This window comes from Cynocephalus volans, chromosome 13 (assembly GCF_027409185.1).
Source record: "Cynocephalus volans isolate mCynVol1 chromosome 13, mCynVol1.pri, whole genome shotgun sequence".
In the NCBI taxonomy this organism is placed as follows: domain Eukaryota; kingdom Metazoa; phylum Chordata; class Mammalia; order Dermoptera; family Cynocephalidae; genus Cynocephalus; species Cynocephalus volans.
Window position 1 is genome coordinate 31,001,622 of NC_084472.1, and position 26,705 is coordinate 31,028,326.

General features: G+C 38.5%; 1 protein-coding gene across 4 annotated transcripts in view; it reads left to right on the forward strand.

Annotated features, from left to right (window-relative positions):
* Positions 1 to 26,705, forward strand: part of MAPRE2 (microtubule associated protein RP/EB family member 2) — a 148,022-nt gene that overhangs the window by 13,608 nt on the left and 107,709 nt on the right. For all 4 annotated transcript variants that reach the window (XM_063076902.1, XM_063076899.1, XM_063076901.1 and 1 more), the window contains exon 2: positions 10,378 to 10,439. Coding sequence is in view for 2 of the 4 variants with exons in the window: in XM_063076899.1 (XP_062932969.1) it covers positions 10,378 to 10,439 (62 nt within the window). In the remaining 2 variants the exon portion in view is untranslated. The remainder of the gene's footprint in view (positions 1 to 10,377; positions 10,440 to 26,705) is intronic.

A 26,705-nucleotide genomic window follows, 5' to 3' on the forward strand; every position in this document is an offset into this window, starting at 1 on the left:
ATGCCAAAACCTTCCTTAGCTCACGTTTCTCTGTGCTTGTGGTTGTTAGTGTCAGGTCATCTCTCCATCAGTCAGCCTGGGCTGGGAAGGAAAGAGGGTCATGTGCTGTATCCTGGTAGAGATAAGGGAATAAGCAGAACTACTGACCTCACCAGGCAGTGACTTGTATTGTGCTGCCTCAAAATACAGGTAAAGACAGGAAGGCCTGCGTCCTTGGTTCCACGTTGCTGCACAGTTACTGGACGCTGATATGGCACCTGCCTAAGGCATCAGAGCATGCAAGGACAAGAAGAAAATAGATTGAACACACAGTCATTGAGCCAAGCATGACAAATCTTTTTCTTTTAGCCTAATACAAAGGGAGTTTCCCTTTTTAAGACTGTGGTTAAGTGATGCTGGCAAGTGGAGAAAGGCCACGCATAAACAGTTGTCACCAGAGGTAGGAATTGCTGCTACTTTAATGGCCCTGGTACCAGAAAATTAATGCCAAATAGTGTTTGAGGAGGCGTTTGTGATGAGCAAAGCCTTCCCCTGACTGGGCTGTCACGTCACTGCACTCTGGACTCCTGGGGCATGGCCCCAGGACACCTTCCCACTCCTGGTAGGAACGATGGAGCTAGTTCTGTTCCATCGTCTTGAATGTCTGGCACAATCAGAGAATTGTGATAGAGAGGATCTCACAAAATCAGTACATAAGTCTCCAAAATATATGCCTTTTGTTAATTATGTTGAGGATAATTGTGGTGTTGTAGAGCCGTGGACAAGCCTGGAGATTATCTCAATCTCATTATTTTCTAGATGAAAATCTGAGGCATGGAGTTCTTGTTTTGTTTGTGTTCATGGTTTTCTGGGGGGGGGGCGAGGGCAGTGGCAGTTTTATGTTTTTAACTAAAACCACCTAATTATTGCAGAGTTTTCAAGATTTAGCTCACTGTTTGCTTTTGACAGTGTTTGGCAGGTCGATGGCTTCCTCGTAGCTCTCAAGCACATTGTCATGATGGGGAAGACTAGGGGGTGAGTTAGCTGTCCCTGTGGAGAGCAAAAAAGGAAACATGTGGGGTGGGGAGGAAGACGAAGGCCAGAGGAAGAGAAACCAGCTTCTCTAGGGTCCAAAAGATTTGAAGGCGATGAGAATGTTAAACACTGTGTGAAGTGAAGTGATATCCACAAAGCATGTAAACCTTCCAACAGTCTTATGAGCTACCGTTTGACACAAAGCCAACAAGAGAAGTTTCACGTGTCAAGAGACAAAGTATTGTTTTTTGATGTCTATTTTTTGCTTTTTTTTTTTCCCCTAGGCTCCCAACCTTAGAAAGATGGTGGTCAGACTAGGGTTTACCAAGGTCACATACTACAAATAGGGCAGCAAAAGAGGCCCCAGCAGAGCCAGGAAGGCCACAGAGGGTCCTGCTCCAGGGATTCCTTTCATCAAGGCTACATCTACAAGATCCCTCAAGATAGATATTTCCTCTCATTCTGTTTAAGTTGTTGGTTTTCCCTAGAGTTGATTCTATTTAATATTTCCTGACCCTGTAATACTCAGATCCCGTTGCCCAAGGATGTGTTTAAATTCAATTATTTAATAATAAACTTAATAAGTATCTTCTATTTATATATGAATTTACAGTTGCTAAAGAATTTTTATACACAACATCAACTCTCTAAGTAGCTATACTTTACAGAAAACTGTAGAAACCGGGGCCCAAAGTTTAAATGGCATGCCCAAAGTCACATAACTGGGAAAACCTCAAACTCAGGGAATTTTACCACAGGTTCAATGCTCTTTATAGCAGGTAGGTTTGCAAATGAGAGGTGGATCCTCAGAGTAGCCCTCAAATGTCCCTTAACCCCTAAAGATATTGAATTATAGCAGTATCTTAACCTCTAACCACCTTATTGGTTAGAAAAATTGGTTGATAAATACATTCCTGGGACACAGCCCACCCTAGGTAAGGACTCCTGATATACACCGAGAGGAATGTTGTTAGAATATGCAGGCAATCTCTAAAGTCACTTTGAACCTAACACTTTCAGGCAGAATGATGGTCCAAGTATACAGGGCAGTTGTGGAAGCAGTTAGTAATTCGAAGTTTTTATGTTTTCAGCTCACTGTTTGCTTTTGACAGTTTCGCAGGTCATCTGAGAATCCTTTTATCCCTCAAGCACGCTGGATATATGTGTGGCAGCTTCAACTGACTTGGTTGTCTACACAAGGAAAAATAACAGTGGCTCCGTTGAGGGTGCTTATGTAACAAGATCCAGAATCAGACATTCAGATAAGCAGAGAATAAATAATACATTTTTTGTTATAAACACTCTCTAGTGCGTTTGTGCAGATTAATCAATGAAGTACATATCTTGGAAAGGAGAGAACTTCCTGAAGGGCCTGGAACAGTGAATGAGTACATTACTACTGGGAGGTTAAGGCTGTGAAGGGAGAGAAGTAGGAAAGAAGGAGTGTGCCCCGAGGATGGAATTCACCTCCTTAACTTTACTTTGGTCCTTCATTTAGTAGCAAGGTCTGAACTATAAATTAGTTTATTTCAGTTGGGATCATGTGAGTGAATGGCGCATCTGACCAAGTACATGTTGGATTGCCACACTAGCAGATTTTGGAAAGAGCTCTGAAGCAGAGAGATTGTGTGCCTGGCAACTCAAGGTGTGGTCCCCAGACCAGCAGCGTCAGCATCACCTAGAAGTTTTCATAATCTGCATTTTAACAAGATTCCCAGGTTATTCATAAAGTCTGAAAAGCACTGTCACAGGGGACCCTGAGAAGTAAAATGCTTACTTCCCTCTAACTTTCAGAATGCAAATGACTTTCAGGCTCTATATACGATCCAAGAAAACAGCAGTAATAAATGTGTCCATTTTGTTCTTCCACTCTTCCTGTTGATATCATTACATTCACAACCTCTTGATATAATTGTTCGGATGTCTGTCACCCAACTGTATTGTAAATGCCTTGGTGGCTGCACTGTGTGTTACTCACCCTTAGAGCCCCAGCACCTAGTACAGTGCTTGGCATTTTATAGGTGTATAAGCTGGAGTTCCAGCTCCAAAGTACAGCAGACATGGGTTCAAATCCCAGCCCTGCCGCAAACCTCTGGATGCATCTATGAGACAGGAATAAAAAGACAGCACCCCTCATAGGCTTATTGGGCTAAGTAAGTGAGCTGATGCGTGTGATGTACTTAGCACAGTACCAGATGCATATTAGCTACTCATAAGTGGTAGCTGTTGTTCTTATGTGTTCAATAAGTGTTGAATGCATTAAACAGTAGAAACCTCATATAAAAAGTTCTAAGATTAAAATTTGGTGTCCTGTTGCTTCAGATATATAAAATTGAATTTAAAAATAATGCTCAAATGAAGCCTGATGTGCATAAGAAGAAAAAAGGGTAGAATGGGTCATAGAAAAGCATGTGATTTGGAATCAGAAGACCAGTGTTTGGGTCTCCACTCTGTTCTTTATTAGTCGTGTGATCTCATGCAAGAAACAAGCTGCCTGAGCCTGTTTCTTCACCTAAAGAATGGGGTTAATAATCCTCTATTTCATGGGCTTATATTTTTTTTAAGAAAAGGGTTTACAACTTGCAAAGTAGGAGGGCAGAGCCCACCTTATTCATTTTTGTATCTCTACCTCTTAGCACAGTGCCCGACAGGTAGGAGATGCTCGATAAAGCATATTTGTTCAATTGGATTAGAACGTGCACTCTCAAGGGGGATGAAAATTGGATATAACAATGGTTTGTGCCCTCCAGATCTCAACCCTTATAGACATAAAGCTTATTCCATAGATTTAGGGGATCCTGAAGGATTTCTTAGCACACTTAGGGGATAAAAAGGCTCCTTGCAGGTGGCAAGGGAATGAGGGAGATGGTTAAGGTGGAGAAAAAATGTTGAGAAGCATAGTTAGAGGTTTGGCTCTGCATCTTGGTACCATATGAGAGATCTTAAGGAAAAAGCATAAAGGGGAGAAAAGAAGCTACTAAAAGGCAAGCAGAGTGAACTGATAGAGGAAGCAATGAAAGAATTACAATTTCAAGATCTGGGTGAGATGATATATGTGAAAGAATTTTGCAAAATTAAGAGCTATAGAGATGTATAGTTATGGAAGGAAATGCATTTAAGAATATTTTTAAGTTGGGTATTTTACTTGGATTTATTTCCAATAATACATTGATTTCCCCATAGTTGTTTTATCCCTGACAGCCTAACTGGGGCTTCTGCTCTGCAAGTTCATTAGGATATTTCCCTGTTGAGTGGAATTCAGCATGAATTTCCCCATCGAGAGAGCTTAGTTACTGATATAGCCCCCAATCCTTTTGTAAGTAGATTCCTCTGTAAGGCAGACCCCATAAGCAGGGACCCCAAGAGCAGTGCTTTTTGTTGTTAAATCAGCCATCTGGGGTCTTCACTTCAGCTCAAACATGAAACTTGTGGGCAGAGGCTATGCAAACATTCCCACATATTTCTACACGTTCTGTCCACATACCAACACTTTTAACGGACTCAGCAGAAAATGTTAAGTAAGAGTTTGAAAAGATTTCCACAGAGCACAACACAGAAGTTGGATGAGGGTTTTCCATCTTTTGAGGGAGGTCATAGCAGCCCTGATACACAGTGTCTTGCCTCTAAGACTTAGAGCTTATGTATAACCCTTTTAACATGTTACTGTGTTCCTGGATGGTCAAAGGAATTACACGCTATAAAGATGGGATGCACGGAAAACAGGGCTTTAGCTTCCATTATGACCCAGACATTAAACTTGAACCCTGGGCTATGAAATTGAACCTCTGCCTGTGCTACTTTCCTGCTTTACAAGCATTCTGCCATATTTCATGATCACACATATGAGGAAAGGAGCTATTCTTCTATGCCTACTACTCTATTTTCAAGGATATATGATTAAAAATGGATAAAAAGATAAGTGAGATGTAATTATAAAAAAATTTCACAGAATTATATAATGCACGTGGTATTTCTCATGTATGTAGTTTATCTCATGTCATTTTTAAAAGAATTTTACTTTTGTACATTTAGCACTATGAATATTCTATTTTAGAATTTAGAAAGGGCAATCTTAAAAATTATTTTAATTCTGGTTCACATGGGTAGTAGCAGATGGATAAATGAAGATTCCAAGAAGAGGAGGTTAGGCTACATTTGCATGAAAAGAACTGAATTTCTATCTTATTGTAGCTATCGTTTTAGGTAGTTTCTGGGGATTATCTTTTATTTCTATAGAAATTCAAGTCACACGACTGTAAGAAGTTTATAACATCATTATCATTTTTAATATATACCACCAAAATCTCTTTATCATCCAGCTACAGTTTTTAAAAAGTTCTTAAATACACAACATGAGCCATTTGGTAGTTTGTCTCTGCTAAGGAGAGGAATGAGTTGTACCAGATTCAATACCCAAGATTTGGTGTAGTTTAACCTCCTTTACTTGCCAGATACTCTCATTTGGTTTTTGGGTTCCTTGGTGTGTGCTTAGCTCTGTGCTTCCCGGCAGTCCTCATCTCAGAGAGTTGGACTGGGCAGGCTCTGGGCATCCTGCTGCCCCTGGGGAAGGCCCTGAACCCAACCTAAGACCATTAATTGAGGTGATGTGTGGCGGAGGCTGGGCTCTCTGAAGGCTGATACCAAGTAGGATCAGCCTCAGGATTAATAACCTGTGGCCTTCTGGTAATGCTTAACAAGCTGCTTTCTTCCTAGAAAGCTGTGGACCTCCCACACTAAAGAATGTCATCTGCAACTGGAGTGACTTCATATCTCAGAGTGACCATGGGGAGTCTGGAATTCAGGACACAGCTCATCCTGAATAGCCAAAGATAGCTTAGTCAACTCCTGAGAGGAAATCCTGGGCTCAGGCCCCATCAGTGTTGTCTTCTTGGATAAACTGTGAAGAACTAAGGAGGTCGTCGTGCTGTTTCTTTGTGAAACACTCTCACCCTGAGTTGATCAGAAGCCTCATTGGCTAGACACAGCAATGAAGAAAGAATAAAATCTCTCAGTGGCATGGCCCGATTGGAAATATTTTTACAATCATTTTTTCATTCTGATATGAATCTTTTATGTTCCTGTGGTTTTATAGCCAGACATGAAAGCAGCAGTCTTTTGCGGGGAGGGGAGGGTGGGATTCCCTAGCTAGCACAGGTATTCTTCTGCTATGCCTCAGACATGGGATGCTAGAATTCCAGGTTTGTTCATCGAAGATGATTTGAAATTTCTGAAAGATGGGGAAAAAATGGACTTTTGTAGAAACAGAGAATGTGTTGTTAAAGAGTCATGACTCTTATGCCAACAAAGATATTGGCTCTTTTCAATTAAAACAAAACCAGCAAACAAGCCCAGAGAAAGCAGGTGGCTGATGGCTGCTCACTTCTGAGGAGCTGCCTGGTGCTCAAAACGACAAGAGAGTAAAAGTCAACGTGGTCTTTTCTAACATGAGGACAGACTATGCAAACTCCTCTCTGTGTATGTTGGTGATTAAGATTGTGTCCTTATTTAGTGTGTGGTCCAGTTTAGAATATAAACACCTGCCTTGTCACCCACAAAACACCACAAAGGATGAGATTATATTCCTGTGCAAATAAGACATGGAAATTTTGGAAATTTTAAAAAATTCCTGGATAGTATGAACTTGAGGGTATGAGAGATCAGTTCAAATAATGCAGGGTATATCAAATTGCTACTTAGAACTCACTTCCAGCTAGGAATGTGTACATTTGTATCAATGTTTTGAATTTTAATGAAGGATTGGGAAGGTAAATGTGGGAGAAAAAGGGGGTAACAGCAGAGAACATTCCAAAATAGACAAGATTGGGTAGCAGAACATTGACAGTGGTTTCTGAATGCTAAGATCGTGGGTGAGGTATCTTTTCTTGGATCTGTGCAAAGTGGAGTAAATTCCTTGCCCACTTCCTTGGGCTTTTGTTTTTTCTCTGGGAAGGTAAGAAAATAAAATGAGGTATCTTGCTCATTTTTAGTTGCTGTCCAACCTCCTGATGTTTTTAAACTTTTTATTTTGAGATAATTATACATTAGCATGGAGTTACAGAAAATAATATAGAGATCCCATGTCTCTTTTGTTCAGCCCCCTCACCCCCACCACCATGGTAACGTCTTACAAACCTATAGTACAAGGTCACAACCAAAGTCTTGACATTGATACAATCAAGGTACAGAACATTTCCATCACCACAAGGATACTTTGTTGTCCTTTTACAACCACACTCACTTCCCTCAGCCCTCACTCCTCCTTAACCCCTAGCCTTAGTCTATGTTCCATTTCTGTAGTTTTCTCATTTTAAGAATGTTAGATAAATGGAAACACAGTATATAGTCTTTTAGAATTGGCTTTTTTCACCCAGCATAATTCTCTGGAGATTCATCCAGGTTGTTGCTTGTATCGATAATCGGTTCCTTTTTATTGCTGAGTAGTATTCCATAGTATGAATGTACATACCACAGTTCATTTAACCACGAACCTGTTGAAGGACATCTGGGCTGTTTCCAGTTTTTGGTTACTATGAATAAAGCTTCTTTAAACATAAGTTTTTCTTTTTCTGGAATAAATGCCCAAGAGTACAATTGCTGGATTGATGGTAGTTGCATGTTTCGTTTTTAAAGAAGCTACTAAACTGTTTTCCAGAGTAGCATTCTCACAAGCAACATGAGTGATCTCATTTCTTCAAATCCTCACCAGCATTTTGTATTGTCACTATTTTTTATTCCAGCCATTCTGATAGGTGTAAAATGATGTCTCATAGTAGTTTTAATTTTCCTTTACCTAATGGCTAATGATGTTAAATATCATTTCATGTGCTTATGTGTTGTCTATGTCCTCTTCAGTTAAACACTTATTCATGTATTTTGCTCATTTTCCAATTGAATTGGGTTTTTACTGTTGTTTTGAGAATTCTTTATGTATTCTATATACTAGTTCTTTGTCAGATATGTGGTTTGCAAATATTTCCTCCTAGTTTATATCTTGTTTTATATCTGCTTCACATGGGCAAACTTTTTAATTTTGAATTCCCATTTGTCAAATTTGTTAAATTTGAAGTCCAACTTAGCCGGTTACCCTTTTACAGATTGTGTTTTTGGTGTCAAGGCTAAACAGTTTGACAGGCCCTAGATCCCAAAGATTTTCTCCTGCTTTTTTTTTTCCCCTGAAAGTTTCATAGTTTTACATTTATGCCTTGATCCATTTTATATGATTTTTATATCAAGTATGAGACTTTCAGGTGATAACCACTCTACTCCTGCCAAACACCACAGGAAAAAACTATTGCGAAACTATAGCAAAGGCTGAGTGGGGAGGCTAGACTTCCACTCTTGCAAGGCTATGCCTTAGCTGAGCACCTACTGTATGCCAAGTCCTGGATTTGCAATGGGAGTGGAGCAAAAGCTTCCCAGGTGTTTCTAATCTATGTTAAAGAACTGGCTTCTAAGGTGGCATGGTGTGGATGAAAGAGAACAGATACTAGAGTCCATCAGACTCAATTAAAATTTGTCTCTTTCTAACCGTACGATATTGGGCAAATTGCTTTACTACTCTGGGCCTCTGTTTCCTCATTTCTAATATGGTGGTTTTGAGGATTAAATTAGAAAAAATATCTGAAATGACTGGCACATAGGATATTCATAAGTAATCTCATTCTTCAAACTGATCCATTGAAGCTGCTGAAAAACTAGCAGTGAGCTGTTGTCAGAAAACAGAAAAAGGCCAATTGTATATAGACAATCCTAAATTTTCTAAGGACTAATTATTTGGTTTATAGATGAAATAGGAAACTTATGCTCCTTTCTAGCTTTGTGGCCAATAATTTACATAGTAACATAGTTACTGGGTACTGGCTTTATAAAGAAGGCAAATGAAAATTTTGTTCTGATTCACTTAAAATTTCTGGAAGATTGGAGAACTTAAGAATAAAAACTGACATGGATGGGAATCAGTATTCTTTAATCTGATTTTTAGTTTGATCAACTGTTATTAAATTATAGAGACAGATGAAATACCCATACAATTAAATTCTACTATAAAATACGTAAAGAAATTCTACCTGTTCTATCTGAAGGAAAAAGTTAAAATTGTACTCATTTTACCCAGTTCATTCTTGAAACCATTCATGCTAAATTTTCTGATTTTTTATTTTATTTTATTTTAACTAGTTTTCTAATTTTTAAAAAACAAGCCAAAGTTTATGAATTACTTTTGAGCTCCCTCATTGAATAGTATAACATTAACAATTCAGCTGTCACCTTTACTTTTCTCAATACTTACTATTTTGCTCTTTGTGCTTTCATTTTTTACCATTTCCTTATAGAAAAAAATGTAAAATGACATCCTCCCCCCTTTTTTTTTTAAATTCTCCTCCCAGAGACATCTCCAGAACTATGTCTGGAATTAATCACATAGTGTTGAATCTGCCACGAATATTTTATTTTAAACAAATGATTTTAAATCAGGTAAGCACCCAAAGGCATTTTTTAAAAAAATGATTACATACAGGAAACACAGAAGAATGTGCAACAACGTGAAGGCTTAAGTGGAAGGTGGGAAGGGGTCATTTGTGATTTGTTTCTCAGGAAGGTGGAGAAGACAGTTAAGATGTACACATGTGTAAATCCTGTTAAGCCCCCTCCAGTTCAGCCACAACCAGCATCCCTAGTAACTATCCATTCCCCCCAACATTGGACCCTCAAAACCCAGAGCTCAGATGCATTTCTCAGCCTCCAGAACTGGATTTGCCCTTTCATTTACTGCCTTGGTTTATCATTTAGCCCAAGCATGTTTTGAAGAGAAGTAGCTAATTCATATAAACAAAGTAAATTAGTGCTGGTTGGTGTGTATATTTTGAAGTTTGATCCTGGCATGTTTATGATACTTATCTGGTCAAAATTATACAAAAACCTTTTGACTGTGATAAACCTGTGTGAATTCTAGATATAAAACCTGCAACCTGCAAATTAACCCATGTTTGGGGAAGTCAATACTTTAATTGATGTCGGTATTTGATACCCCACTAGAGCGCTATTTCCTGGGGTTATCTGCTAACACATCATTCTCACCACATCAAATTATTGTGGGGGGGGGGAGGTTAAAAAAAATGATTTCCTTAGGACTGACATTATATACTAAATTTTCACAAATTACTAAATCAACCTATTTCTGGTTAACTAAATCACTCTCATATGGTAAAATCAACTGACTTTGGATATTTTTGCGTGTGTTTTTTCTTTAATTTCCTTTTGCATTGCTGGCCACACCTAATGAGCTAAATTATAACTCTTTGCTCCTGTGTTTTCACAATATTAAATGCTCTTTTTTTTTCTTTCTTTCCACTTTTACTACCCTAGTGTCCCATAGCCCAGAGGAACAGTTCATCTCGACAGCCAGGGAGAGAGCCTGGATGCTCAAGGTAAGGTTTAAATATAAAATATGTTGTATGCCTCCCTGTTTACAGATAAATTGAAGTGAGTAATATTACCAGCTTTGTAACAAGTTTATTTTCAAAATTCCATTATATAATTAAAGCCAATATGTGCATAAATATGCTCCTTTAAAACATTATTTTTCAAACTGTAGAGTATTTCCTAAGCGTACTAAGGGCTAATTAACTGCTGTTAGCCATTTCTTTTAAAATGTTCAAGCCACTTAAAATTTAATTTGGGGGGTTCTTACTAGTGATAAATAGAGGAAGAGCATATCAAGATATGGACAGAATGACCTCATGACATTTCTAGTTATTTGTGGATAAATTATTTCTATTTGGTATTGTTAAAAATCAAGGCACCTGTTCTGTTGACCTTACAATAGAGAGATGGGTATCTTGTGACAAAGATGAGACCTGAAAAGGCTTATTTTTTCAGTTTGGGATTTGTCTCTGAGACACAATCATTTTGACCTATTTCTCACTGGTAGTCTGCGTATGTCTAATAATGCCTTCAAGATTCACCTCCAGGCACATCCTAGAACAAAGGAACAATTAACTGAAATTCCACCAGATGGCAATATTTGGAAAGCCATTCAGAGAGGTTTCCGAGCTATGAGCTATTATTGTTCACACAGAGAACAGTCTCACAAAGTATAACATCCCAGATGCTCTAAACATCTTTTGTTTTACTCCTTTTCCCCCACAGCATCAAAAATTTATACTATTAAAAAAAAAAAAAGGTGTGTGAGAGTGTGTGTTTTCTTTTTTTTAAAATTCTGGAATGATAAAATTAGAAACCTCATTCTTAAATAATAATTCTCCCCAAGTTTTGGTGAGTATCAAAAGCTCAAATCAATGGGTAAAATACCATATTTGTTTTGGGGTCTCATAGTGATAAATACTATGGGTGATGGATTATTTTTAATAAATGGTTTGAGAAGAGAAACATAAAATTCTTCTAAAGAAGGGTAGCATGTTACAAACTTGCCTTGATATTAAACAAGTGAAATTCAGGCACAAAATTCTTATTTGTATTAATTTGGAATAATTGAGGTTTATTTAAATGGGATGAGTTAACTTTTCTCCTTTGCTCTAATGAGAGTACAGATATCGTGCCCTGAGAGGTGTTCCAACAGGTGGATTCTTCAGGGTCCAGAGCAGGCTCTAGGGTGGAGTTAGGACAGACAACAGTGGAAAGGTATCTGAGGGCAGTAGAAACAGGAATAATGAAGAACAGAAGTTGCCTAAGCTTTCTGTGTACATATCAAAGCAGTCCCTGAACAGGCACTGAGTGACCTTGGGAAACTGATCTTGTACTCTTTGCCCTTCTGGTAGGAGGCCCATATGTCTGGCCTGTCTGGGACAGTCCTGATTTACTTCTGTTGTCCTTGAGTATAGTCTAGTTAGCACTCACTTTTGCTCTCAGTTCATATGATAAATTATGTGATCAACCTATCTTCCAGGCTGGTATGTCTGAAGAAAAAGTAGTAGAAAAAGGTGGCCCATTACCTAAGGAGAGTGTCTCTTCATAAATCTCTTTATATCTGGAGCTATAGGACAAGTGTTTCTTTTTCTGTAAAGAGCCAGATAGTAAGTATTTTCTGCCTTGCAGGCCATGCAGTCTCTGTCACAACTGTTCAACTTGTTTTAATGTAAAAACAGCCACAGACAAAATATAAATGAATGGGCTTGGCTGTGTTCAATAAAACTTTATTTACAAAAACAGGCAGTGGCTGCATTTGGCCCTCAGGCTATGGTTTGCAGACCCCTGTTAGACAATGGATGGTAAGAGGGTAGGAGATGATAGAGAACCAAGAAGACAGACATCATTAATTCCTCTCCCTTCTTTTCATAACCCTTCTGTGCAGCAGCCTCTTTTATATAACCCTCTCAGCATGTAGTATTAAGTTTCCTTGAGTGAGTAATGCCATCTCAATTACCTGGTTCCTGAGATTCCTTTGCCAAGTCTGGCTGCTTGCTTCCCATCCAAATCTGTTTATGTACCATGCACAACGTGCCTATTCTTTATACCTCACGACATATAATTGCATCCCTATGAATGTGTCACCTGAGTCCTAGAGTTAAATATTAAAGCAATAGCTAGTTAGTAGGCAATTTAATTTTATGCTTTGGTCTTCACTAAATAACTGTCTATGGAAAATATAACCACATTAAGGGAAAGTTAATGTTGACTCTACCAAATTTTTTATTATAAAAAATAATATAAATTTAAAGGAAACTTTGGAGGAAAAAAAATCACCCATAACAACACCATTCCAAAATGACTATTTTTCTATTTTGCATATTGGCTTTGCCCACAAGCAGTCCTGTTTTTCCACAGTATATATTGTAATGCCTGTGAACTTTGTATTTTAATTAGCATTAGTCACAAGCATCTTTCACAGGTCAACAGAATTATCACTAGAATACATAATAAAAACATTATGTTATATCAATGTGCTATAATATATACTTTAATTCTTACTATTTTCCAATTTTTCACTAAAATTTAGTATAACATTTTTTTAAATATGGACTTTGTTGTTGTTTTGTGTCTATTCATCGATTAGATTTGTGTCTGTTCATCTATTTCCTAAGGACAAAATCCCAGTACGGGGATGAGTAGGATATGACCATTTTTATCACTTTTAATCTAGTTTACTATATTTTTTTCCCAAAAGGTTTGGAATAATTTGCAGACATTTGCAGTTTGAGGGTACTAGTTTCACCACAACTTTATCGGAAAAAGCATTAAATTCAATAACATTTATTAAATGTCTACTATCTGTAAAGCACTGTGCTACTGCTTTTAGGATGGGTGGTATATGAACGATGTGCTCATTCCACATTTATTGTGTACCTACGAGCTCGATGTTGTAGAGTTTCAGTGGTAAGCCAGAGATAGCGTCTGTCTCAGAGAGTTTGACTTTACTGGGGAGCTAAGATATATACGTAACTATAATAAAATATGGAAAATGAGATGTACATAATAAAGTATGGAAAATGAGATAGGAGAAATAGTTAAAATATTATGGAAATTTGGGGAGAGGGTAGGTAGAGATGAGCAGAGCCATAAAGGTTAGATGGTTTTGGATACTCAGGGATGGTGAGATTTGCCATTCATTTCATAAACTTTTATTGATTGTCAACTGTGTACTAAGTTCTATGCTAGAAGCTAGGGATACAGAGGTGAACAAGACATCTCTTAGAACTGACTATCTAGTGGAGTAGAGAGTCTTTCACAAATCTTAAATGTGATAAGTAGGATAGATTGGCAGAGGATGCATGGGGTAGGGATGAAGTAGGAGGCTCCTTTGGAATGAAGCTTTTTCATGGATCCTCTTTTTGTACAATCTTCGTCATCAGATGTTGTGTCAGAATCTGTGGGAGATCTGCTTCTGGAAGTTTGAAGGTTATTGTAGTTGCACTGGTACTGACCAACATTCCAGTTAAAGTTGGCTTGCATTGATAGCCTCCCAGGGAGAACATTAACTGAGAATGCACAGAGCCAGGCCTGGGATCTGCAAAACCTACATGCTGGCGTCACCAACTGATGACTAAAGCAGATTTCTAAGGATTGTAGGGTTTCCTTTGTGTTTTGTTTATAAAAGAGCTGGAAGGAACCACAGTGATGATCTAATCCAACTCACTCAATTTACAGGCAACCATTCCTAGGTGAGGAGAGTTGAGAAGAGAGACTTGCCTAGGGTCAGACGGTTAGTGGCATCACCACAGCACCCAAGCCTGGCTTCTGATGCTCATTCTGTGCTCACTGCTTTAACATTCCCCTGCCTCATCTAGGCCATAGGGGTAAGAAGAACTAAAAAGAAGATTAGCCAAAGCATTCCTTGTGCGCATAAAAGCACTAACACGTATTTTACCCATCTCATATCACAGCAACATTTTTTTAATTTCCAATTTTCAATTAAAATTTTAATTTAAATAGTAATGAATCAGTGAGTGGTGGAAAGAGAGGGAAACCTGGAACACATTCCTATATCTGCTATTTACCTCCTTTGGGACCTGGCAAATAGCTTCACCTCACCGAGTCCTCTCTCCTCTTCAAAGCAGAGACATACACATCTTGAGTTTGTGGTGAGAAAAACAAGAGGCAACGTAAGTGTGGGGTATATCATGGACATTCAGAAAATATTTAGTTTATTTCCCCTTCCCTGCTAGGGCAGAGTTCTTCATGGGTTTCCTTTTGTTTATTAATGAGGTTACCTTATAAGACTAGTGAAAATTAAATGATGGAAAAGGAGTACATTTATAAGCCTATCTGGGGCAGAGCTTAACATTCTCATTTCTGAACTTCACTTTACTATGCTTAAGCAAAGATTTAGAGGTTTTTATTCATTGTTCCTCTTTTCTTTGTAATTTACTTAAAATGATTTGTCAAATAAATATAGAAAGATGGGTGATTATGTAAAGAAAACATGGCTAAATATTAGCAACTGCTGAATATAGCTGGTGGGTACGAGTGTACGTTATACTATTATAGAAATTTTTCTACTTTTCTGGATGTTTGAAATTCCCCAGGCCAAATTCTTTTGAAGAATTATGCATTAAGTAGTAATTAATATTATACTGTGGCTCTGCATTAAATAGTAATTAATATTATACTGTGGCTCTATCACTGTGTTGGGGGCAGAGGGTACATGTTGGGTGAGACAGAGTCTTGGGCCTCATGGAGCCCTGGTCCACTGTAGGGAATGCTAATGAAACAGGCAGTTCTATTACAGGATGCTATGGGAGGCTTAGCAGTGACAGCTAAGCCAGAGCTGGTACAGGGAGCTCAGACAAGTCTTCCAAGTTCAGTGGCATCTAATCAGAGACCTGAAGGAAAAAGAGATATCCAGGTAGGTGTTGGGGAGAGGGGGACTACGGAGAAAGAGAAGTTGTTTGGGCAGAAAGAGTAGCAACTTCAAAGCTCTGGAGAGAAAATAAGAGAAGCCAGAAGGAGAGAGCAGACTCATGGTTACTAGAGGTAGGAAAGGTCGACTGGGAGAGGGGATAGTAAAAGATTGGTTAATGGACACAAAACAGCCAGATAGGAAAAAGAAGTTCTATGGGTGTACGGTCAAGCAAGACATCTATAATTAACAATAATAATTTACTGCATGTTATGGAATGGCTAGAAGAGAGGATATCATACGTCCTCCTCACAAAGAAATGATCAAGTTTTAAAATGATGAATATGCTAATTGCCCTGATTTGATGATCACACATTTTATACATGTATTGATACTCAACTCTGTACCCCACAAATATGTATAATCAATATGTTTCAAAGAAAAAATAAGAGAAGTACGTGGCATAATAATGAATTGAAAGAAGTTCAGTAATGAGAGGCAGCATCAAGGGAGCCGTGAAAGATAGGGCTGGACAGACAGACAATCAGGGCAGGAGATGAGCTTCACGAGGCTAGTGAAGAACTTTGGCTTGTATCCTAAAAGGGATGTTGAAGTGTTTTAAGAAGAGAAGCCAAACCACCAGGTTTACATCTTAAAATGGTCACTCTAGCAGCTGTGTGGACAATGGATCTGGAGGGGAGAAGATTAGAAGTACAGAGACCAGGAGAAAGACAGTGAACACCTGGCTGTGGTGGTAACAGCTGGGGTAGAGGGACGTGGGTGGATCTGAGCACAATTTAGGTGACAAGATTGCATAAGGGAGAGGTCAAGGACTCATTGACATTCGACAGATGTGTATTGGTGCTTGCTGTGTGGTAAGCACGATTTCAGTGCTGAGAAGAAAGGTAAGGGCAGTAAGGAAAACAGCCTGAGGCGTTGCTGTCTTATGTAGAGGGAAGTAATGGAGTGGGGTCTTTCACAGCACACAGTGATCCTTAAGGACCCCCTTCAAAGTGAGAAGTAGTCACCTGGGGACCATGGGGTTCAGTGGGCTCCCTGGGAGAGGATATACCTCTTCATTGCAACAAGCAAGAAACAGAATAGGCTGCTGCCCTTCAGGTCAATGTGTGGGTTTGGGGGCTGGAGACTTAAGTTCTGGTCTAATAGCTTTAATGCCTTCTGTAAAGTCAGAGGCTGAGGGAGGGGAAGGTGGCAAAGTCAGAAGTAGAAGGAAACTGAAAAGGTATTGAGATGTCTGGTTTAAGAATAATGACAGACACTGACTAGGAAAGCAGAAGGGACCATCTGAGACCCACTTGGGTTTGGAAGCCATGAATTTATAGTTCTGCTAGTCATCTAGGCAGGATGATTTTTTTCCCCCAGCAGGGCTCAACCAACCAAATGAGGTACATGCCCTGCACAGATGAAAACTTTATAAAAGCTCCTCTTTGGGGAAGCATGACAATTGATAATGAGGGCAAATAATTTATTTTGAAGTGGGATAATGCTTTATGCTTTCTCTTTGAAATGTTGTAAGAGCCATGACTGGGTTAAGAGTCGCTAAGTATTTGGTTTATAATGAGTTTGATGTTTGTACAGGGATCATAACTAACTCAACAGTACCCTCTGTTGACTGCATAGATTATTGGGGGACCAGCCTTAACAATTGATTTGATTGATTCAGAATGAAATTTTGAACACTTTATGGAGTAGTTGGGTGTAACATCCCCCTCTCACAGACCTGTATGGCCTGGCCTGGGTACTTGTGGCCACAGAGGCAACTACTGTGTTCCCTATAGAAATAAACCTGCTGACTGCTTAGCACACTTTTAATACATTGTACATCCCTATAGATTTCTCCCTATTGCATAGAGTACCAGGATCTGGCTAAGTAATATTCATTTTTGCTCATGAAAATGTCACTAAAGTTACACTGAGGTTGACAAGTCTTATCAAAATTGTTTTTACAAGTGAGCTGAGGTATGTGGGAGGAATGCTGCAGATATCTCATAGGCTTGTGCCTGGAATGCTTGTGTATATTGCGGCCCCTAATCAAGTAACGTGTCTCTTCCATTTCACTTTCTGACTTTGCTTTCCTGGTCTGAGAGTCACTAAAAATAAAAGAACTAATGAACAAAGTTAATAGGTTCTAATCCTGTGACATTTCTTTTCCCCATTGATTCCCCCAGAACTTTAGAGCAGAGCTGGTGAATAGGACTTTCTGCAATGATGAAAATGTTCTATATCTGTGCCATCTAATCTGGTAGCTACTAGCCACATGTGCCTGTTGAGTATTCGAGATGTAGCTATGAGATCCAGGTGCTGCATTTTAAATTTTATTTAATTTTAGTTAACTCAGTGTAAATCACATGCGGCAAGTGATTACCATATTAGACAGCCAGCTCCAGAAGCCAGATTAGATAGAACTGAAATTTTGAATACAGCTTGCAAAGAGAGCCATCCCAGAAACCTCACTTTGGTCTTGGATATCCAGACAAGTCTGGCCTGGTCCTGCCATCAACAAGTAGGTGATAGCCTAGGGATTCAGGTCTGTGTGAGGGTGAGTATAGGGAAGGGAGCAAGATCTGGAAACAACATGTAGCCAAGGTGGGTTAACCTTCACTTTTACGTAAACTGTCTAATACCTGAACACCAGAGTCCTGTTACAAAGGGAAATAGTGTGGGGAGGGAACAAACTTTGATACCTACTGTGTACCAAGCACTCTGTTAGCAACTTTACATATGGTGTTTCATTATCGTTATACGTCCTGTTTGAAACTTGTTTATGTTTTTTACAAATGAAGAAATTGAGTTTCCAAGAAGTTACTAACTTGTTCAAAGCACACAGCTAGTAAGTGGTAGAGCCAAGATTAGAACCCAATTATGTATGAATTCAAGGTATGTTATCTCTGCAAGCAGTACTCCCAGCTAGATCCACATGTTTGGAACTACCTAAGAAGTGGAAAACCTCTAGCGTTTAGAGGTAGGGTGGAGGTACTGGGATGCAAATGGCCTTAATTCTCTGTGTGTGTGTTTTTGGTTTTTTTAATCCTGATTATCTCAGAAGTTGTACCTGTATTCCTCAATCTTCTTGTCTGCCTCCTGCCCTTTCTCCCCTTCCCACCACTTTAGTTATGTTAATTATGTTATGCTTTCATGGAAATACACCCACTAGTGTCATAGAAGATATGCAGTTGATCATTTGATTAAAATTACTCAAGAAATAAAGGTATATTACAACATCCTAGTTACCATACAGGCAAAAATCTCAAACTACTTGGTACCTATATATACTTATAATATATTTTATGATAGATATATTATCTACAGTCATTTAATTAAACATCTCCCAGAGTTTAACTGCTGCCTGCCTTCTCAATGTCTATTACTGTATATTTTCTTCTGCTTCTATAATATTTCCAAAATTTTCATTATTAAAAATAAAATAGAAATCATGAAGAGTAAATCACTTATAATCCTACCCTGACAAATCATTTTTTTATTTTTCCCTTCTAGTCCTCACTCACATAATATAACATAGCTGTAACCAGACCTTGTGCACATCTTCATATGCTGCTTTTTTTAACTTCACTTTGTCATGAGCAGTTTTCCATGCTGCTATACATACTCATGATTGTAGTTTTAATGTCTGTAGAATAGTCTACAGAGTTGATAGCCCATTATTTATCTAACCTGACATTGTTTGCTGTATGGATTCTGTTTCAAAGCTAACTTGGTATGTTTTAAACTTACAGATCATAACGGGTTAAGTAATACCCCTGAGTGGCAGTCTCACACCTGTGTGTCCCCACATCCCCTGTGAAAACAGGTTTTTGTTATACTGTAGAATCCTGATTGGATATTACCTAAGATTTAAAAGAATGTTTTTCACATGTGTAATTTTTACCTTCCAAATATATTATTCTCAGGAGCAATAGATGATGCGTCCTATTTTAATTATCTCCTGCCTCAGATGTTAGGAACTTAATATATGCTGTTTGAGTTCCATACAGTCTGTAAAACCGGCTCAGCATCAGGTTGCTTGGGTACTTGTACTGTGCATGACCCAGATTTTCAGCATCCTTTACCTCAAATATCATTCTGCTTAAAATGTGCACACTGACGTGTTTGTCTCTGTTCTAAAGTTAGCCATGCTTCAGTCTTTAGGAAAGCAGTTCTAATGAATCACAGACTATCAGGTTAATATCAAACTGCACTAAGTAAGGTGAACATTAAAGGTCAAGATAAGCCTCAGAGAGCTTCTCTAAAGGACTAGTTTCTAGGCCATGGGGGGTTTGTTATTTTCCAGCTGGACTCTAAATCCTGCTTTGAATGCTGATTTGTTTTTCTCTTTTGATTTTTCAAGGCAATGACTAGGCTTTATATCTGCTTGGTAGAGTTTCTCTCATGGAATTCTGGGGTCTCTAACTTTATTTTTGCTCTTGGTGAGTGATATGTTTCAGACCTGTGTGAGGTAACGCCACTCATGCAACATTACTTTGGTTTATAAATTGGACTAAACTATTAACGTTCTCTTCCAGTGCTTTGCTTAGAGATAAGCTTTCCTCGGTTTATCAAAAAATATGGATTGAGTGTTTAGAACATTATGTAATGACATTATTGCCTTCAACCAGAAGCATCCTATTTCTATGAAGTTGTCTTGCAATGAAAATATTCAACCACTCTTGTCTGCTGCTCAAGAAAACATACCCCCTACATTATAAGATTAAAATTGTCTGACCCAGGAACACTATTTATTTAAAAGGCTGCACCTTGTAAATTTGATATTTTCATCATATAGTGAGCAGTTCTGGAAACATAAATAGGGACCAGAAATTGACAAACTTGTGGAAGATGAAAAGGGCATAGTATTATATTGCTAGGTAAATTTTTAAAACAAAAAGGCAAAAGAAGAATAAATATGAAAAAATAGGACAGCTAATCCAGATGAAATAATTCAGAGAATAGAAGAAAATTAAAAATTGAATAAGTATTTTTAAATAGATGAGAGGTATTGCATCCATTAAATTCCACGACTCCTGCCCCTCCCCCCAAAAAGAGTTACTATGGGTAAGAAGGAGTCAGAAAGCACAAGAGTTCTTGAATATTAAAAATGTAATTATCAAATTAAAAATCAAGAAAGCTTATTGAGTGTGGCTAAAGAGAATTTCAGGGTATAAAGCAAAAGATGAAGAAATGGAAAGTATGAGAAAAGTATTAGAGACATGGAAGGATGATCTAGAAGTTCCAATATTCTCTAAGAAGAGCTTTTAAAATAAAAAGACGAATAAATATTCATATTAAATGAGGCCACTGAATGTTGAACAGAAAAAACTTAAAAACCTAAACCCAGACCCATCCTCATGTAATTTCAGAATCAAGGAGGTCTTAGAGCTTCAGGGGTAGATGACCAGATAGGAGATTAGTCACAGAAGAGCAATCACCTAAATTGCATAAATTTCAATACGCAATGCTGGAGGTTCAGAGACCATGGTACCATGTTTTCAAAGTTCTGAGGAAAGTGATTTTGGAATATAGTTCTATACACAGCACAACTATTAATAAAATATGAGCAAATAGATCATTTCTGACATGGAAAGCTTGAAAACTTTTCCTCTTTTGCGTCTCAAAAAGTAACTTGTAGACGTACTCCAGCAAAAGAAAAGAGAAAGGATAACACAGCATCCAAAAAACCATGGAATTAGTGGAAGCATCCAATAATAACAAATATGAGTATAAGAAATACTAGGATGCCAGGTGTAATATTAAAGCAATTAGTCCAGATTAGATAGTAGGTTTCATAAAGAATGTCTTGAAGAAAAAAACAAATTCTCTTATGTAAATTTAGACCTTGAGCCTGATTTTTGGTCATAAGATGATGATGTTTCTTCTGTCAATAAAAAGTAGTTAACAGCTCTAGGAAAAATAAAAAATGTATATGTCAAGATTCAAGTTTAGTCTTAAAATGAGGCATGCTTTTGAATACTTACTGGCGTGTAAAAAAAGAATCCATTTGACTTTTATGTTTCATTGTAAAATTCTTCTGATTTCAAGATTTAATGAGAAGATTATATTTTCTTCTCTACAGAAGGTAATACCACCTGATTCTGGTAAGAAATTACATAATCATAACGCTGTTTTTACTAGATTTCATGTTTAGAAGCAATCTGTAGACAAAACAGGGAAGGCAGCTATAGTCAAAAAACATTAGTCCTTTTTATAAAGAAGACATAATGGTAAAACAACACAAAGAGTAGAGAAGGCTGAGAGGAAACATGTAATAGAGAGTCAGTAAGTCCCATTCCTTAGAAATGAGTCAAGAAATATAATTTTAGGAATGTTAACTAAAAGTTATAAAGGTAACTTCTAGAAGAACTAAAAATATTACCAATAAAATTGAGAGGGGAAGTGAGAAGTAATAGAAATACACTGAATTTCTTTCATAGTAGAAAATAGATGCTATGTTTATATATTGAGAACAGAATATACCTGATTTTTCTTAAAGAGACAATTATAACACCAGAACTAAAACCAGAAATAATTAGAAACGATTCGTTCTTGAAAATAGGACTGGGGTAAAGAATCATAGTAGGAGAGATGTTTACTTTTCATATTATAAAGGGGTCATCGAAAAGTTCACGGAAAGATTTACGTTATCTTTTAATTTTATTTTTCCATGAACTTTTTGAAGTGCCCTCGTATATTCTGTTCCTCAGTTTTTTTACATGTGCATATTACTTTTATAAATTGTAAATAAAAAGTTGTTTACCTAGATTGGAGGAAAGGGGAAACAGAGGCAGAGACTCTTGGAAATTACTGCATTTGTCTACAATTCAGGTTATATGAATCTGATAGCAACAAAAGATTGAGAGAAACAATTGGAAAAGAATTGATAGAATTTGGTAGTTGGGTAGATATTCGAACAGCATGCGTTTGAAAAGTAGGGAATAAAGCAAAGATGTCTAATATTTTCATACTCATTGAAGAGGTCATCTAAACTGAAGCTGTTGACAAAAAAGATACCTGGGACATATTATTTTTAAATGTACTGATGCCTTGCTGTTTCTTACCTAGTAGTATTTCTCCAGGATGGCTGAAAAGTCAGAATATAACCATCTTGTTCGGTAATGTTCATAATATGGCCTAATATTTGCTGTAATAAGAATGTGATAACCCAAATATTTATTTTTTACTTAATCATAAATGTCAGCTATATTACACTAAAGAACCACTAGAGGCCATTAGTAAGAGAATAAGTTAAATAACATAATTTTTTGGTAAAAATTGTCACATAAATAACAAAGTGTTGATGCTTCAAGCTAACAGTATATATTAGCTCTATCAGACATCTTTCAATGACATGATTTGTGGCAGGAGGGAGGTGCGTAAGTTTTATTGTATTGGAAGCACTCAGAGTTCAGGGGCTATAGATGTTTAAGTTTTCAGCGAGCTTCTATCCTGCTCTGGTCTTGATCCTATTTACTGAAGGTGTTTAAATTCTTAACTTGAAACCAGGAAGAACAGAGATCTTTTCCAACTCTTTTGTAAATTATGAACTCTTTGTGTCCCTATGCCTTTTGCTCCCACCCTGACATTTATCCTTCACTCATGGAATATCCATTGCAATTATTTGATGAAAGCCTTTTGACTATAAATGGCCTTTTTTTTTTCAGACCGAAGTGGAACAAAGCATTTTATACAAATAAACATATTTCAACTCTACTGATTACTATAAAACTTGCTGTTCTTTAGCAAACAAAAACAAGCATCGTAAGGTTAATAAAATTTACTGAGAGTATCTGTAGAACAGGATCCAAAAGTTCACCTACCCTCCATTTCCCATTTTGGAAAGAATTATAATATGCCGAAAACTTGGCTCTCACATTTGCCTACTGATGCTCAAGGGGAATCAGAAAGAAAACCTTTTCACTAAATTTAGTATCTTGCTTTATACTGTGGACAGTATTACGAATGGCAATATCTCATTGCTGTAGGGCACTGTCTTTTGCCAGGTCAAAATCATGGTGAAGAGGCTCTGAGGACTGACTGATTCTTTGGTTTAGTTTGTTGTTACTTCGTTTCCTCCATGTTGTGAATGGCTGCAATGATGAATTTAAAGGATGGAAGTAAAATATTCTTTTGCTTGGGGTGTGGGGGGGACAGTAGGGAAAATGTCAAAAGAGATACAGCTTAACTATAAATTGTAGAATTATGTAATTAGGGAACACTAGGGGTTTTTTCTTAAATCTTTGTAGTGAAATCCAGCTTCTCACCTTGATTAGTACGAGGAAAGCCATATTTCTTCTCTCAATCTGAATGTATCCTTTATGGACTGTTTGTACAATGCATGACTTAAGCATGGATTTGCAGCTGTTTCATAACCGCTATGAAGTTTATTGGCTCTCCTCCACAGTACTGCGTCCAAACTTCGGGAACTCTTCTCAAGTGCCGTGAATGGGGGAGGAGGCCACTTATGGGATGATTTACTTTATCCAGAGTAGAGTGTTTTGCGTGCAGAATGTGAGGCTGCTGTTCAGCTGGTTGTATCCAAATGTAAGTGACCAGCCAAAGAAACTTTTTTTGAACTTGTCCTGCAGTCTCAGAACTTACCCTCTGAGGAACTTCGAATATTCTAACTCTCAGTAGGAAACAGCAACACTGTAATTCTTTATTTCTTCCAACCAATAATTCCCTGTGAATTTTTAAACTGATATTTTAATTCGCTGAACACATTGTGCTTCTGACTATAATGACGTAATCTGGTTATAGGCAAAACAAGTTGTAAAGATGAGACGATGGTGGCTGAATGTTCCCTGCTCTCTCTCCTCATCCTGGAAGAAGAGGGTAGCTCAGGAGGTAGCAAAAATACTAATACAGATACTAATTCATTTACATCATCTTAATTCATTTGACTAATTGCTATCCTCTTCCCAGCTTTTTAATGAAGCAAGCTGAAGTAATTTCAAATGGTAGCATAGAGGTCTTGCAGTCCCACTGAACAAAGTCCAATAGAATAATTGGATGGAAGAACCTATTTCTACGAAAACATTTGTGAAGGTTCAGAATACGGAACCTTCTCTTTGCTTATCACATAGAGAGGAAGCCTTTGCTTATACAGATGCTCCTCAACTTGTGATGAGGTTACATCCCGATAACCCATTGAAAGCTGAAAATAGTGAGTCAAAAATGCATTTAATGCCCTGTAGAGTATCAGTTGTTTACACTCATGATTAGGTGGCTGATTGGGAGTTGCATCTCGCTGCCATTACCCAGCATCACAAGAGAATATTCTACTACATATCCCCAGCCTGAGAAAAGATCAAAATTCAAAATCCAAAGTATGGTTTCTACTGAATATGTATCACTTTCATGCCATCATAAAGTCAAAAAATCACAAGTCAAACCATCATAAGTTGGCACTGTCTGTACTGATACCAGGAAGCAGAACTAACATTCCAGATTAGGAGGTACCCAATTAAATCCCACTCTTAACTACACGTGGTGGGGGATGAGTTTCTAAGGGTAGTTAAATTGTATAGGGCCATAAGTGCTCAAAGTAAAACTTGGAAGTGTTATCTTGAAAGTAATAGGAAACCACTGAAGATTTTTGAAAAAGAAAAGAGGGACGATGGAGCTGATGGTGAAATGTCAGCTTCATGGAGAAGTAAGAGATTTATGAAGCAAAAAACCTCTGCAGACAGACTCATGAGATGGGCGTGGGAGGAGTGTGTCTCCAGCAGAGTGTGAGGAGTGGGAGAGGCAAGGGAGGGACATCCATGTCCCATTGTAAAGTAAACAGGTATGGTGACTGAATCTGAGAGATGGGAGGAAGGTAAAGGGGTTCTGGGAATACAGAACTGAGTGCTGGTTATGAGCCCTGCTCAAGCAGGAGACCAGGAAAGGGAGCCAAGTAGAGGAGAAGCTTCCTCATTACATGCACTGTGTATTATCCAAACCAAGGGCGCCAACCTAATTTCTGCTCCTGCCTCTGGTCTACTTATTCCGTAAGTGAGAGAATGCGGGGATGAATATAGACACCACACCACAGGCCCACAGTTTTACAAGGTGCTCTGGAAACCTGAATGGAGCTTTGATTTTTTTCAAGTTGCCGTCATGGCAACTTTCCCCCAGGAAAATCGGCCCAGTCAGCAGAGGAGGCCTGTTCTTTTCTGCTCATGTTTCTGTCACAACCACATGGGGTCAGGTTTGTTCCTCCTCCCTCCCCACAAATATCTGGTAGCTCTGTGGAAAACATGATGTTACCCTAAACCCTTCACCTGCATTTTTACCCTGCTGTTCCTGTGCCATGATGACTTGGGAACCCTGGCATGCCTTTGGCATCCCTCAGGCTTCCAGGTATAAGGCGGAGGACAGGTCCCTCTACTCACAAATGCCTGAGTAGACTTGGGGTGTGGCTAGGGATAGGCAAAAGGGCAGAGTCCCTTCTCAGGGACAGTCTCCCACCAGTCATGTAGTCTTGTGGCTTATGGCATGAATTTTAGGTTCTGAGTCTTTGAAGGATCTTAAGCTTTTGATACTTGAAAATCAGACTTTTTTTTTTTTTTTTTTTTTTTCGTGACCGGCACTCAGCCAGTGAGTGCACAGGTCAGTCCTATATAGGATCCGAACCCGCGGCGGGAGCGTCGCCACGCTGCCAGCGCAGCACTCTACCAAGTGCGCCACAGGCTCAGCCCGAAAATCAGACTTTTGAGGCTCACAAACTTTTCTTCTACAGGTTGTTCTCTCTGCCGTGGACTTACAAGCATTTTTTGAAACTCAGTACATGAGCACTGACTGATTCTTTTCTTCTCCTTTTGCATTCTTTCTTTAACAACCCCATGCTGAGAAAATGGCGTGTAAGGAGGTAGAGCAGGGTGTGTGTGGCAGAACACATTTTCTAAAGCTGGCTACCACATTATCTCCCATCCTGTGTTTTTCATGCAGTGTGAGATTGACATTCCTCCCATCTGGGATACCAGTGGTGTTGATAGCCCTTCCTCTTGAATGTGGGTGGACTTTTGTGGCTGCCTTGATCAGGAAAGTATGATGGAAGTGTTGCTCTGTGACTTCCAAGACCAGGTTTTAAGACTGCCATGTCCTCTGCCGGCTCCTTAGGGATGATCACACTTGGGACCTAGATGCCGAGCTGTGAGGGATGGCCTCTGCAGGCCACATGGAGAATCCTTCCCCAGTGAGGTCGCAACCGAAAGGCAACATAGCCATCCATCGTAAGACTTTATGAAGACTTCGGTAGTCAGCCACTCTCTGAGTACAGCTGCATGAGAGGCCGTAAGTAAGAACCACCTAGCTGAGCCCAGTCAACCTCCAGAATGATACCAGATCATAAAATGACTGCTGTTGTTTTAATGGGCTAAGTTTTGGGGTGATTAATTACACA